Genomic DNA, 12441 nt, shown 5'->3' with positions numbered 1-12441 from the left:
GTAATGTTATAATACATAAATAATAATAATAATAAATATAACAATGATATTATATTATTTTAAAACATAAATAATAATTATAATGATGAAAATAATGTTATATTATTATAACACATTAATAATAATAATAAATATACAGATGATAATAATATAATGTTATAATATAAATAATAAATATAATGATAATAATATTATTTTAAAACATAAATAAAAATTATAATGATGAAAATAATGTTATATTATCATAATACATTAATAATAATAAATATAACCATGGTAATAGCTTTATATAATACATTATTATTAATAATAATAAATATACCAATGATAATATATTAATATAATACATTAATAATAATAATAAATATACCAAAGATAATAATATAATAATGTTATAATACATAAATAATAATAATAAATATTATTATAAATATAATAATAATAATAATAATAATAATATATTATAATGCATTAATAATAATAAATATAGCTATGGTATTATATTATGTGGAAGTGGTATGAGGTTCAATAATGGACCCAGCGGAAAACAGAGCAGTCCTCAAGTTCCTTGACTCGAAAGGCTGCACACTAAAGGGGACGTTTGCCTCAGTGGGAGAAAGCTCTCCATCTGTGAGAAGGCCTCACAGTGTGAGGCAGGCCTTAGTCTGTGAGAGAAGCCTCTGTGTGAGACATGAGGGGCACTCATTAAAGATTTCCCCTGACCCACTTCTATTTATCACAGGACGCGCACCAAAGGAGACGTTTGCCTCAGTGGGAGAAAGGTCTCAGTCTGTGAGAAGGCCTCCCAGTGTGAGGCGGGCCTTAGTCTGTGAGAGAAGCCTCTGTGTGAGACATGAGGGGCATTCATTAAAGATTTCCCCTGACCCACTTCTATTTATCACAGGATGCACACCAAAGGAGACGTTTGCCTCAGTGGGAGAAAGGTCTCAGTCTGTGAGAAGGCCTCCCAGTGTGAGCCAGGCCTTAGTCAGTGAGAGAGGCCTCTGTGTGAGATACGAGGGGCATTCATTAAAGATTTCCCCTGACCCACTTCTATTTATCACAGGACGCGCACCAAAGGAGTCGTTTGCCGCAGTGGGAGAATATTCTCAGTCTGTGAGAAGGCCTCCTAGTGTGAGGCAGGCCTTAGTCTGTGAGAGAAGCCTCTGTGTGAGATATGAGGGGCCAGGATCACTGGGGCAAACGTTCAAGGCGACATTGTGGGGGGGGGGGGAGCCCTCGATGTCGAGAGAGACGGCGCCGGCGTTCTGTCGGGCCAGGAAGGTGTGTTTGGGGAGCAGCTGCCATTTCACTCCCTCCGAACGCAAACGTTTTGACAGCTTCCCCGGGGAAATATGCCTCCTTGATGATTATGGGGCTCCCATTAAATCCCTCCCGGCTGAGGAAGCCATAAAAAGGGCGATGAGGAGATGAGGGGGACGGACGAAAGAACGAGCGAGCGACGAGGATGCCTGCTGCCTGCGTTCCTTGGCGCCTCCATCCCCGATCAGGCCGTTTGTTACCGGGAGGCAGCTTTATGGGATGGGAGGCCGCCCCGCTCCCTTTCGGGACACAAATCACAAGCGTGCGAGGAGGAAGGGAGGGCGGGCGGGGCCAGGGGGGCTCATCCCTCGTGCGAGGAGCACACTCGGGCGGGTTCTGCTTTGAGTTTGGGTTTGCAAGCAGAAGCGGGCGGGAGAGTCGAAGGATCGGGGAAGGGTGGGAAGATCTGTATCGATCCCTCTGGGATCCTCGGAAGGGACCCCCAAGGGCCATCTAGCCCAACCCCTACTATAGAGCGATGAATAGATAGATAGATAGATAGATAGATAGATAGATAGATAGGAGGTAGAAAGATAGGATAAGGAAATAGAGGGGTGGGTGGATGGAGAAATGTTTGAGCTTTCTAATGAGAGATAGAGAGATGGATGGATGGATGGATGGCACAGATAGATAGATAGATAGATAGATAGATAGATAGATAGATAGATAGATAGAGAGAGAGAGGGATGGATAGGTAGGTAGGTAGGTAGGTGGAAGGAGGGAGGAATGGATAGAGGGAGGGAGGAATGGATGGATGGATGGATGGATGGATAGATAGATAGATAGATAGATAGATAGATAGAGGGATGGATAGATAGATAGAGGGATGGATAGATGGATGGATGGATGGATAGATGGATGGATAGATGGATGGATAGATAGATGGATGGATGGATGGATGGATAGATAGAGGGATGGATATATAGATGGATGGATAGAGGGATGGATGGATAGGTAGGTGGAAGGAGGGAGGGAGAGATGGATAGAGGGAGGGAGGGAGAGATGAATAGCTAGCTAGCTAGCTAGATAGATAGATAGATAGATAGATAGATAGATAGATAGATAGATAGATCGATAGAGGGATGGATGGATAGATAGATAGATAGATAGATAGATAGATAGATAGATAGAGGGATGGATAAATGGATGGATGGATAGATGGATGGATCGATGGATGGATGGATGGATGGATGAATAGGAAGATGGATGGATGGATGGTTAAGTAGATAGAAAGAAAGAAAGATGGATAGATAGATAGATAGATAGATAGATAGATAGATAGATAGATAGATAGATGAAAAATGGATGGATGGATGGATGAATAGGAAGATGGATGGTTAAGTAGAAAGAAAGAAGGATGGATGGATGGATAGATAGATAGATAGATAGATAGATAGATGAAAAATGGATGGATGGATGGCATAGACAGACAGACAGATAGGATAGAGATATAGAGGGATGGATGAATGGATGGAAGATGGATGGATAGCATAGGTAGATAGATGAATGAGAGATGGAGGGATGGATGGTTAGATAGACTGACAGAGTGGATATAGAGGGATGGATAGATAGGTAGGATAGAGGGATGGAGGATAGATAGGTAGGATAGAGTTATAGAGGTATAGACAGATGGATATGTAGGAAGGTAGATGGGGTAGAGATGTAGAGGGATAGATAGGATAGAGAGAGGGATGGACACAGATAGGATGGAAGGATGGAGGATAGATAAATAGGATAGAGGGATGGAGGATAGGTAGGTAGGTAAGTAGGTAGATCGATGTGAGCTCTAGAGGGATGGGTGGGAGAAGGGCAGCCGAGATAGGGCTGTTGTGCCCCTCCGTGACCCCACCTCCTCCCCTCGTTACCCCACAGGTATGACCCGTACAGCAAGGTCTTCTCGAAGGAGGGCTTCTCCCACCGGCGCATGGCGGAGTCCCGGGAGAGGGCGGTGAGGCAGGCCTCCGGGGCCGGGACGTGGGGCCTGATCCTGGGCTCCTTGGGCCGGCAGGGCTCCCCCGCCATCCTCCAGGTACAGCCCCCCACCCCAGCCCCCCCTTGGCCTCCATCTTTGCCTCTTTGAAGAGATAGATAGATGTATGTGTGTATGTATATGCATGTGTGTGTGTGTATGTGTGTACATGCATGTGCATGTACATGTAGATATGTTTACATGTGTATGTATGAGTATGCATAGGTATGTGTGTGTGTGTATATATACACACATACATACATACATATACATACACATAATAATAATTATTATGTGTATGTATATGCATGTGTGTGTATGTGTGTACATGCATGTGCATGTACATGTAGATATGTTTACATGTGTATGTATGAGTATGCATAGGTATGTGTGTGTATATATATACACACACACACATACATATACATACACATAATAATTATTATTATGTGTATGTATGTATGTGTGTGTGTGTGTGTATATATATATGCATGCCTGTATGTATACAAGTATAGATATATGTTTATATATGTGTGTATTACTATGTATGTGTGTGCATATATATGTATAGGTATATATGTGTATATGAGTGTGTGTGTGGTATGTATATCTGTATATGACTATGTATGCATATATATACATAGGTGTGTATGTGTCTATGCAAGTATAAGTATCTCTGTGTTTGTGTGGTATGTGTGCATATGTGTGTATGACTATGTGTATATATATGTACAGTTATATATGTGTTTATGCATGTATGAGTGTGTGCATGGTATGTATATGTGTATATGAATATGTATGTGTATATATATGTATTGGTGTGTATGTGTATGTGTATATGCATGTATAAGTATGTCTCTGGGTGGTATGCATGTATATGTGTATATACACATACGTATATGTGTATATACGTATATACGTATATGTATGTATATATATAGAGAGAGAGGTATGTATCTGTGTATATGCATGTATGGGTATGTGTATATGACTATGTATGTGTGTGTGTATCTATATATATATATGCATAAGTATGTTTGTATATGTATGCATATATGAGAACATATGAGTATATGTATGTATGCATAGCTTGGGCAAACTTTGGCAATCCAGGTGGGAGTTGAAGTCCAAAACACCTGGAGGGCCAAAGTTTGCCCATGCCTGATATATATGCATAGTTATATGTGTGTATTCCCCCTCTTTTCCCTCTCTTGCATGCATACATATACAAACATACTTATGCATATATATATATATATACACACACACACACATACATAGTCATATACAAGAGAGATATTGACAAGCTGGAATGTGTCCAGAGGAGGGTGACTAAAATGATCAAGGGTCTGGAGAACAAGCCCTATGAGGAGCGGCTTAGGGAACTGGGCATGTTTAGCCTGAAGAAGAGAAGGCTGAGAGGAGATATGATGAGGGCCATGTATAAATATGTGAGAGGAAGCCACAGGGAGGAGGGAGCAAGCTTGTTTTCTGCTTCCCTGGAGACTAGGACGCAATGGAACAATGGCTTCAAACTACAAGAGAGGAGATTCCATCTGAACACGAGTAAGAACTTCCTGACTGTGAGAGCCGTTCAGCAGTGGAACTCTCTGCCCCGGAGTGTGGTGGAGGCTCCTTCTTTGGAAGCTTTTAAGCAGAGGCTGGATGGCCATCTGTCAGGGGTGATTTGAATGCAATATTCCTGCTTCTTGGCAGAATGGGGTTGGACTGGATGGCCCAGGAGGTCTCTTCCAACTCTTTGATTCTATGATTCTATGATTCTTCTTCCTCCCTCTGTTTGCAGCACCTGGAGTCAGTGCTGGAGTCCCTGGGGCGCCCCTTCCTGCGTGTGCTCCTCTCGGAGATCTTCCCCCAGAAGCTGGGCCTCTTCCCGGATGTCGGAGCGTGAGTCCAGGCCGGGCGGGACTACAAACCCCATCCTCCCCTTCCTCCCTCTTATGGGGTTGTGTGGGGAGGTCTTCACTCCCACCTCCTTTCCCTCCGCAGGTGGGTCCAGGTTGCCTGCCCTCGGCTCTCCATCGATTGGGGGGAGGCCTTCCCCAAGCCCCTCCTCACCCCCTACGAGGTAGGCACACACATAATGCAGTTCCATTACACCAACTTCAATCCATATTATTATTATTATTATGTATTTATTCAACAAACATGTACTAAAGTACTGAAAAGGATGCTTCTCATTGCAGGCAGCTGTGGCGCTGCAGCAAATTGAATGGCAAGAGACATATCCCATGGACTTCTATGCGGCTCAGTCACTCGGCCCTTGGACCGTCAACCACCGCTCCCATCATCCACAGAAGGCGGCCAAAAGGGCCAAAGAGGTGAGCCTATGGCCAGCTTTGGGGATGATCCCGTCGTCTTCATGAAGATTGTCATATTATCTCCCCAAATTGTTGTTGTTCATTCGTTCAGTCGTCTCCGACTCTTCGTGACCTCATGGACCAGCCCACGCCAGAGCTCCCTGTCGGCCGTTACCACCCCCAGCTCCCTCAAGGTCAGTCCAGTCACTTCAAGGATGCCATCCATCCATCTTGCCAAATATCTCCCCAAATAGGACTATAATAATAATAACAATAATAATAATTACTATTATTATTATGGGCCCTGGTGGCGCAGTGGGTTAAAGCGCTGAGCTGCTGGGCTTGTTGACCAAAAGGTCGCAGGTTCAATTCCAGGAGCAGCGTGAGCTTCTGCTGTCAGCCCTAGCTTCTGCCAACCTAGCAGTTCGAAAACATGCAAATGTAAGTAGATCAGTAGGTACCGCTCCGGCGGGAAGGTAACGGCGCTCCATGCAGTCATGCTGGCCACATGACCTTGGAGGTGTCTATGGACAACGCCGGCTCTTTGGCTTAGAAATGGAGATGAGCACCAGAGTCCCAGAGTCTGACATGACTGGACTTAATGTCAGGGGACTACCTTTACCTTTTTTTATTATTATTATTACAGTTCCATTTGGGGAGATAATATGATAATATGATAATAATATGATAATATAGTATTAATAAATTAATATTATGATAATATTTATATTAATACTATGATTATAATATAATATACTATAATATTATATTAATATTAATACTATGATTATAATAATATGATAATATTTAATAATATGATAATATAGTATTAATAAATTAGAATTATTATTTTATTATAATTAATTATATATATTTTATTACTAACATTAATAATAATATTATTAAGTATAATATAATATAACAATTAGAATTGTTATATTATTATATTATAATTAATATTATTATGGTACAGTGTAATATAATAATAGTAACAATTTCAGTAATAATAACATTGAAATTACTATTATTATTATAGTTAATATAATATGATAATATTATAATAATATGATAATATAGTATTAATAAATTGATATGATAATATTTATATTAATACTATGATTATAATATTATAATATAATATTATATAATATTATAATATAATATTAATATTAATGCTATGATTATAGTATTAATAAATTAATAATATGATAATATAATATTATAATTATAATTATTTTATTATAATTAATTATATATATATTATTATTACTAATATTAATAATAATATTATTAAGTATAATATAATATAACAATTAGAATGGTTATATTATTATATTATAATTAATAATATTATAATGGTACAGTGTAATATAATAATAGTAACAATAGCAATAATAATAATAATATTGAAATAAGAATTTCCTGTTTTTTCCATTCATTATTTGCAAGGCAACACCACCCCCTTGTGGCCAATGGCTGCAGTGCGTCTAGGAAGAGCCCTGCTTTTCATAATTGAGTCAGAACAATATTATTATTATTATTATTATTATTATTATTATTATTATTATTGGGTTGCTGTGACCTTTCCGGGCTGCCTGGCCATGTTCCAGAAGCATTCTCTCCTGATGTTTCAAGGCAGCAGGCAGCCAAGCTTCGAAGCTGCAAGGCCATTCCGTGCTAATCAAGCTGGCCAGTGGCAACATTCACACTTGCCTCCCAACAGACAAGAGTTTGTTTATTTAATTATTTTGAACATCCATGTTTTAACCTTCTTTCTAAAGGTGAGGAGGGATGACGATGACCTAATTTCCCTGGGAAGTTAATTCCACAGGTGGGGAGCCACCACCGAGAAGGCCCTGTCCCCGCCGAATGTGTTTGAGACAGAGGCAGGGCCGAGAGCAGGGCCTCCCCAGATCTTAAACTCCGAGGTGGGGCGTAGAAGGAGATATGTTCGGACAGGTACGCTGGACCGGAGCCGTATAGAGAGGGGGCCGATCTAATTTCTAATTTTGGAGGAGGATGCACCATGGATGATGGGACTTGCAATACCTGCGCTCCCTTCCTGAGACCATTACAACTGCCAACAGTGATGGATCAGGATCACTATTCGCAGAGAGAGCCTGCATGACCCACTCTACATCCTGGTGCAGTTTGGAAAAAATTGGAGATGGATGATGGGACTTGCAGTCACTTCCTGAGACCACTGAGACCCTCGCCAATGACTGACCAATCAAGACCAAACTTGGCACACAGAGCCCCCGTGACCCACTCTACATCCTAGTACACTTTCAAGGAGGACAGACCATGGATGATGGGACTTCAGGTACCTCCACTCCCTTTCCAAGACCGTTGCACTCCCTTCCCAAGACCTCATCTAATGACCAATCAAGACCAAACTTGGCACACAGAGCCTTGACCCACCCTACAGCGGTGCTGTTTGAAGGATGGACGATGGATGATGGGACTTGCAGTACCTTCACTCACTTCCTGTAACCACAGCAACACTCATCCAAATACCAATAAAGACCAAACTTGGCACAGAGAGCCCCCATGGCCAACTCAATATTCTGATGAGGTTTGGGGGAGAACAGACTATGGATGATGGGACTTCAAGTATCTCCACTCACTTCCCAAGGCTTCTGCAACACTCATCTAATGACCAGTCAAGACCAAACTTTGCACACAGAGCCTCCATGACCCACTCTCCATCCTGGAGCAGTTTGGAGGAGGATGGACCACAGATGATGGGACTCACAGTACCTTCACTAACTTCCTGAGACCACTGTGAACCATATAAATAACTGATAAAGTGGGCCCTAGAAACAATATCATACAAAGGCTGGCTGGCACAACCTGGGGATCACAACCAGATACAGTGAAGGCACCTGCCCTTGCGCTATGCTACTCTGCCACTGAGTATGCATGCCCAGTGTAAAACACGTGCCGCATTATCACGGGGTGTCTGTGCCCTACACCACTGGAGAAATTACACTGCTTAGCCGGTATTGCACCACCTGACATCCGCTGGGAAGTGGCAGCCAATAGTGAAAGGACCAAGGCAGAGACATCTCCAGCTCATCCCCTGTTTGGGTATCAGCCAGCACGTCAATGACTTAAATCTAGAAATAGTTTCCTAAGATCTACAGAGACACTTGCTGGAACACCTCAGCAAGCGAGAGTCCAAAAGTGGCAGGCTCAAACCCAGCCTGATACCAAATGAGAGACTCCCCCCTGGGCACACAGAGGACTGGGCGACTTGGAAGGCGCTGAACAGACTGCGCTCTGGCACCACAAGATGCAGAACCAACCTCAAGAAATGGGGCCACAAAGTGGAATCCACGTCATGCGAGTGCGGAGAAGAGCAAACCACTGACCACCTGCTGCAATGCACCCTGAGCCCTGCCACATGCACCATGGAGGACCTTCTTGCAGCAACCCCAGAGGCACTCCAAGTGGCCAGATACTAGTCAAAGGACATTTAATCAACCACCAAGCTTGCAAACTTTGTGTTTTGTCTGTCTGTTTGTTTGTTTGTTTGTTTTTGTTAGAAATGTAATACAAATGTCTGGTTGCTGATGACACGATAAATAGTTACCTCAAAAGTTGAGACTTTTTTGATAAACGAACCCAACCACCTGACGAAGGCTCTTGTGACTCGAAACCGGTTGCAGGTTGGAGTCGACTCGTGTGTAACGAAGAGAATAGGACGCCTATTGTGATTATTGGAGTTACGTCAGGAGAGAGTGCTGCTGGAAACATGGCCACACAGCCCGGAAAACTCACGACAACCCAGTGATTCCAGCCATGAAAGCCTTTGAGAACACATTATTATTATTATTATTATTATTATTATTATTATTATTAAAGTTAAAATTACTAAATTATATTATTATTATTAAAATTATTATTAAATGTGGAAAAACAAATGTTACATAGACATGTATATTTGTAAAAATCATAGACTCCTAGAGTTGGAAGAGACCTCATGGGCCATCCAGTCCAACCCCGTGCCAAGAAGCAGGAATATTGCATTCAAATCACCCCCGACAGATGGCCATCCAGCCTCTGTTTAAAAGCTTCCAAAGAAGGAGCCTCCACCACACTCCAGGGCAGAGAGTTCCACTGCTGAACGGCTCTCACAGTCAGGAAGTTCTTCCTCATGTTCAGATGGATAATATATTTATTTTTTATTATTATTCATTTTCTAAACATGTGCAAAGATTCCTGGAGCTAACTGCACCCTCTGAGCATATGCAAAGCTCTCAAGGTGGTAAGTAAATAATAATAATAATAATAATAATAATAATAATAATAATAATAAATCTGGATTGAATTGCTTAGGTTGCAGTTCAATCCAGAGATGATATTATTATTATTATTATTATTATTATTATTATTATTATTATTATTTACATATTACCCTGGGACCTCTGCACATGCTCAGAGGTAGCATTATTATTAAATAATAATAATAATATTACCCTGAGACCTCTGCACATGCTCAGGTTGCAGTTCAATCCAGAGATGATATTATTATTATTATTATTATTATTATTATTATTGACATATTACCCTGAGACCTCTGCACATACTCAGAGGTAGCATTATTATTATTAAATAATAATAATAATAATAATAATACCCTGAGACCTCTGCACATGCTCAGGTTGCAGTTCAATCCAGAGATATTATTATTATTATTATTATTATTATTATTATTATTATTTACATATTACCCTGGGACCTCTGCACATGCTCAGAGGTAGCAATATTATTAAATAATAATAATAATAATAATAATAATAATAATATTACCCTGAGACCTCTGCACATGCTCAGGTTGCAGTTCAATCCAGAGATGATGATGATATTATTATTATTATTATTATTATTATTATTATTATTATTATTCACATATCACCCTGGGACCTCTGCACATGCTCAGAGGTAGCATTATTATTATTATTATTTTAATAATAATAATATTTACTTATTACCGTGAGACCTCTGCACATGCTCAGGTTGCAGTTCAATCTAGATATATTATTATTATTATTACTATTACTATTACTACTATTATTATTATTATTTACATATTACCCTGGGTCCTCTGCACATGCTCAGAGCTAGCATTATTATTATTAATAATAAATATATTGCATAACGATGATTTTGCATTGTTTTAATAAAAACAAATAATTTTTTTTTTCAGGTGCATATGGCCAAGAATGAATGAATGAACATCAACATAAAGCAAATAATAATAATAATATATAAATGATATTATTTCCTTTTGCATTGTTTTAATATTTAAAAAATATGTTTTTCAAGTGCAGATGGTCAAGAAAGAAAGAATGAACATCCATATAAATCACTGTAAATAATAATAAATATAAATGATTGTTTTTCAATTTATTATTATTATTATTATTATTAATAAATATATTGTATAATGGTGATTTTGCATTGATTTAGTAAAAACAAATAATATTTTTTGCAGGTGGAGATGGTCAAGAACGAATGAATGAACATCAATATAAATCATTGTAAATAATAATAAATATAAATGATTATTTTCCAATTTATTATTATTATTATTATTAATAATAAATAAATATATTGTATACTGATGATTTTGCATTGATTTAGTAAAAACAAATAATATTTTTTGCAGGTGCAGATGCTCAAGAAGGAATGAATGAACATCAATATAAATCATTGTAAATAATCATAAATATAAATGATTATTTTCCAATTTTTATTATTATTATTAATAAATATATTGTATAATGGTGATTTTGCATTGATTTAGTAAAAACAAATAATACTTTTTGCAGGTGGAGATGGTCAAGAACGAATGAATGAACATCAATATCAATCATTGTAAATAATAATAAATATAAATGATTATTTTCCAATTTTTTATATATTATTTTTTATTATTATTTCTCTGAGTCAGGGAAAGAGAAGGATTCAATGCCTTGAGCGCTGCAGTTCCCAGGCGCAGCCGCTGGAGGGAGGTAGAGAGCAGGTTTCAGGGAACCCGGGTTTTTGAAACGGATGTACGTCAGTACAGTACCCGGAAGTAGGGGAAAATGGCGGCCCGCAGCGGGGAACTGCGGCTGCTCTGCCTTCACGGCTATCGCCAGGACGCCGCCATCTTCCGGGCTCGTACGGGGGCGCTGAGGAAAGCCCTCCGCGGGCATGCGCAGCTCGAATTCTTGGACGCGCCTCACTTGGTCCCTGCCGGCGGCCAATCAGGTGAGGCGGAGGCGGGCCCAAGGAGTGGAATTTACATAACTCCGCCCACTGCTTCTCCTTTAACCCTTTCCTACTCCTTTTCTGCTGAATTGATCGGCAACTAAACATATTACTGGAGGGGTCTGGGGGCCTGACTCAACACGATGGAAGTTGTAGTTCACCCTGCACCAAGAAGTTGTAGTTCACCCTAACCTTACTGTGTACCCCACTGATAATGGCCCTGGACCACACTAAGTATGCAGAATCCTCATGAACTATAAGAAATACTTTGGGGGAAATTCACCCTGATTTGAGGGAGTTGTAGTTCACCCACATCCAGAGAGCATTGTGAAGCCAAACAATGGGGGATTGGGACCAAATTTACCATGCATACCTGATATGCCCAAATTGGAATCAGGTTTGGGGGGGGGGGGGGGGGATTGGCCTTGACTTCCATCTTCCTATCTATCTATCTTCCTGTGTATCTATCCATCCATCAATCCATTTGTCTGTCTATGTGTCAATCTGTGTATTTATTTATTTATCTATCTATCTTCCTATCTATCCCTCCTTCCATCATCTTGTCTATCT

General features: G+C 39.9%; 2 protein-coding genes across 2 annotated transcripts in view; both read left to right on the top strand.

Moving 5' to 3' along the window:
• DPH1 (diphthamide biosynthesis 1) overlaps positions 1-10997 on the top strand; it is a 29551-nt gene extending 18554 nt beyond the window's left edge. The window contains exons 8-12 of the mRNA XM_067472154.1: positions 3196-3352; positions 5097-5197; positions 5300-5378; positions 5497-5631; positions 10823-10997. Of these exons, the coding sequence (XP_067328255.1) occupies positions 3196-3352; positions 5097-5197; positions 5300-5378; positions 5497-5631; positions 10823-10846 (496 nt within the window). The 3' untranslated portion in view covers positions 10847-10997. The remainder of the gene's footprint in view (positions 1-3195; positions 3353-5096; positions 5198-5299; positions 5379-5496; positions 5632-10822) is intronic.
• Positions 10998-11245: 248 nt separating this feature from the next.
• The window catches only part of OVCA2 (OVCA2 serine hydrolase domain containing), a 4117-nt gene continuing 2921 nt past the window's right edge, over positions 11246-12441 (top strand). Inside the window, exon 1 of the mRNA XM_060757724.2 lies at positions 11246-11871. Coding sequence (XP_060613707.2) covers positions 11706-11871 — 166 coding nt within the window. The 5' untranslated portion in view covers positions 11246-11705. The remainder of the gene's footprint in view (positions 11872-12441) is intronic.

This window comes from Anolis sagrei, chromosome 11 (genome assembly GCF_037176765.1).
Source record: "Anolis sagrei isolate rAnoSag1 chromosome 11, rAnoSag1.mat, whole genome shotgun sequence".
In the NCBI taxonomy this organism is placed as follows: domain Eukaryota; kingdom Metazoa; phylum Chordata; class Lepidosauria; order Squamata; family Dactyloidae; genus Anolis; species Anolis sagrei.
This window is presented reverse-complemented; position numbering and strand designations above follow the sequence as displayed.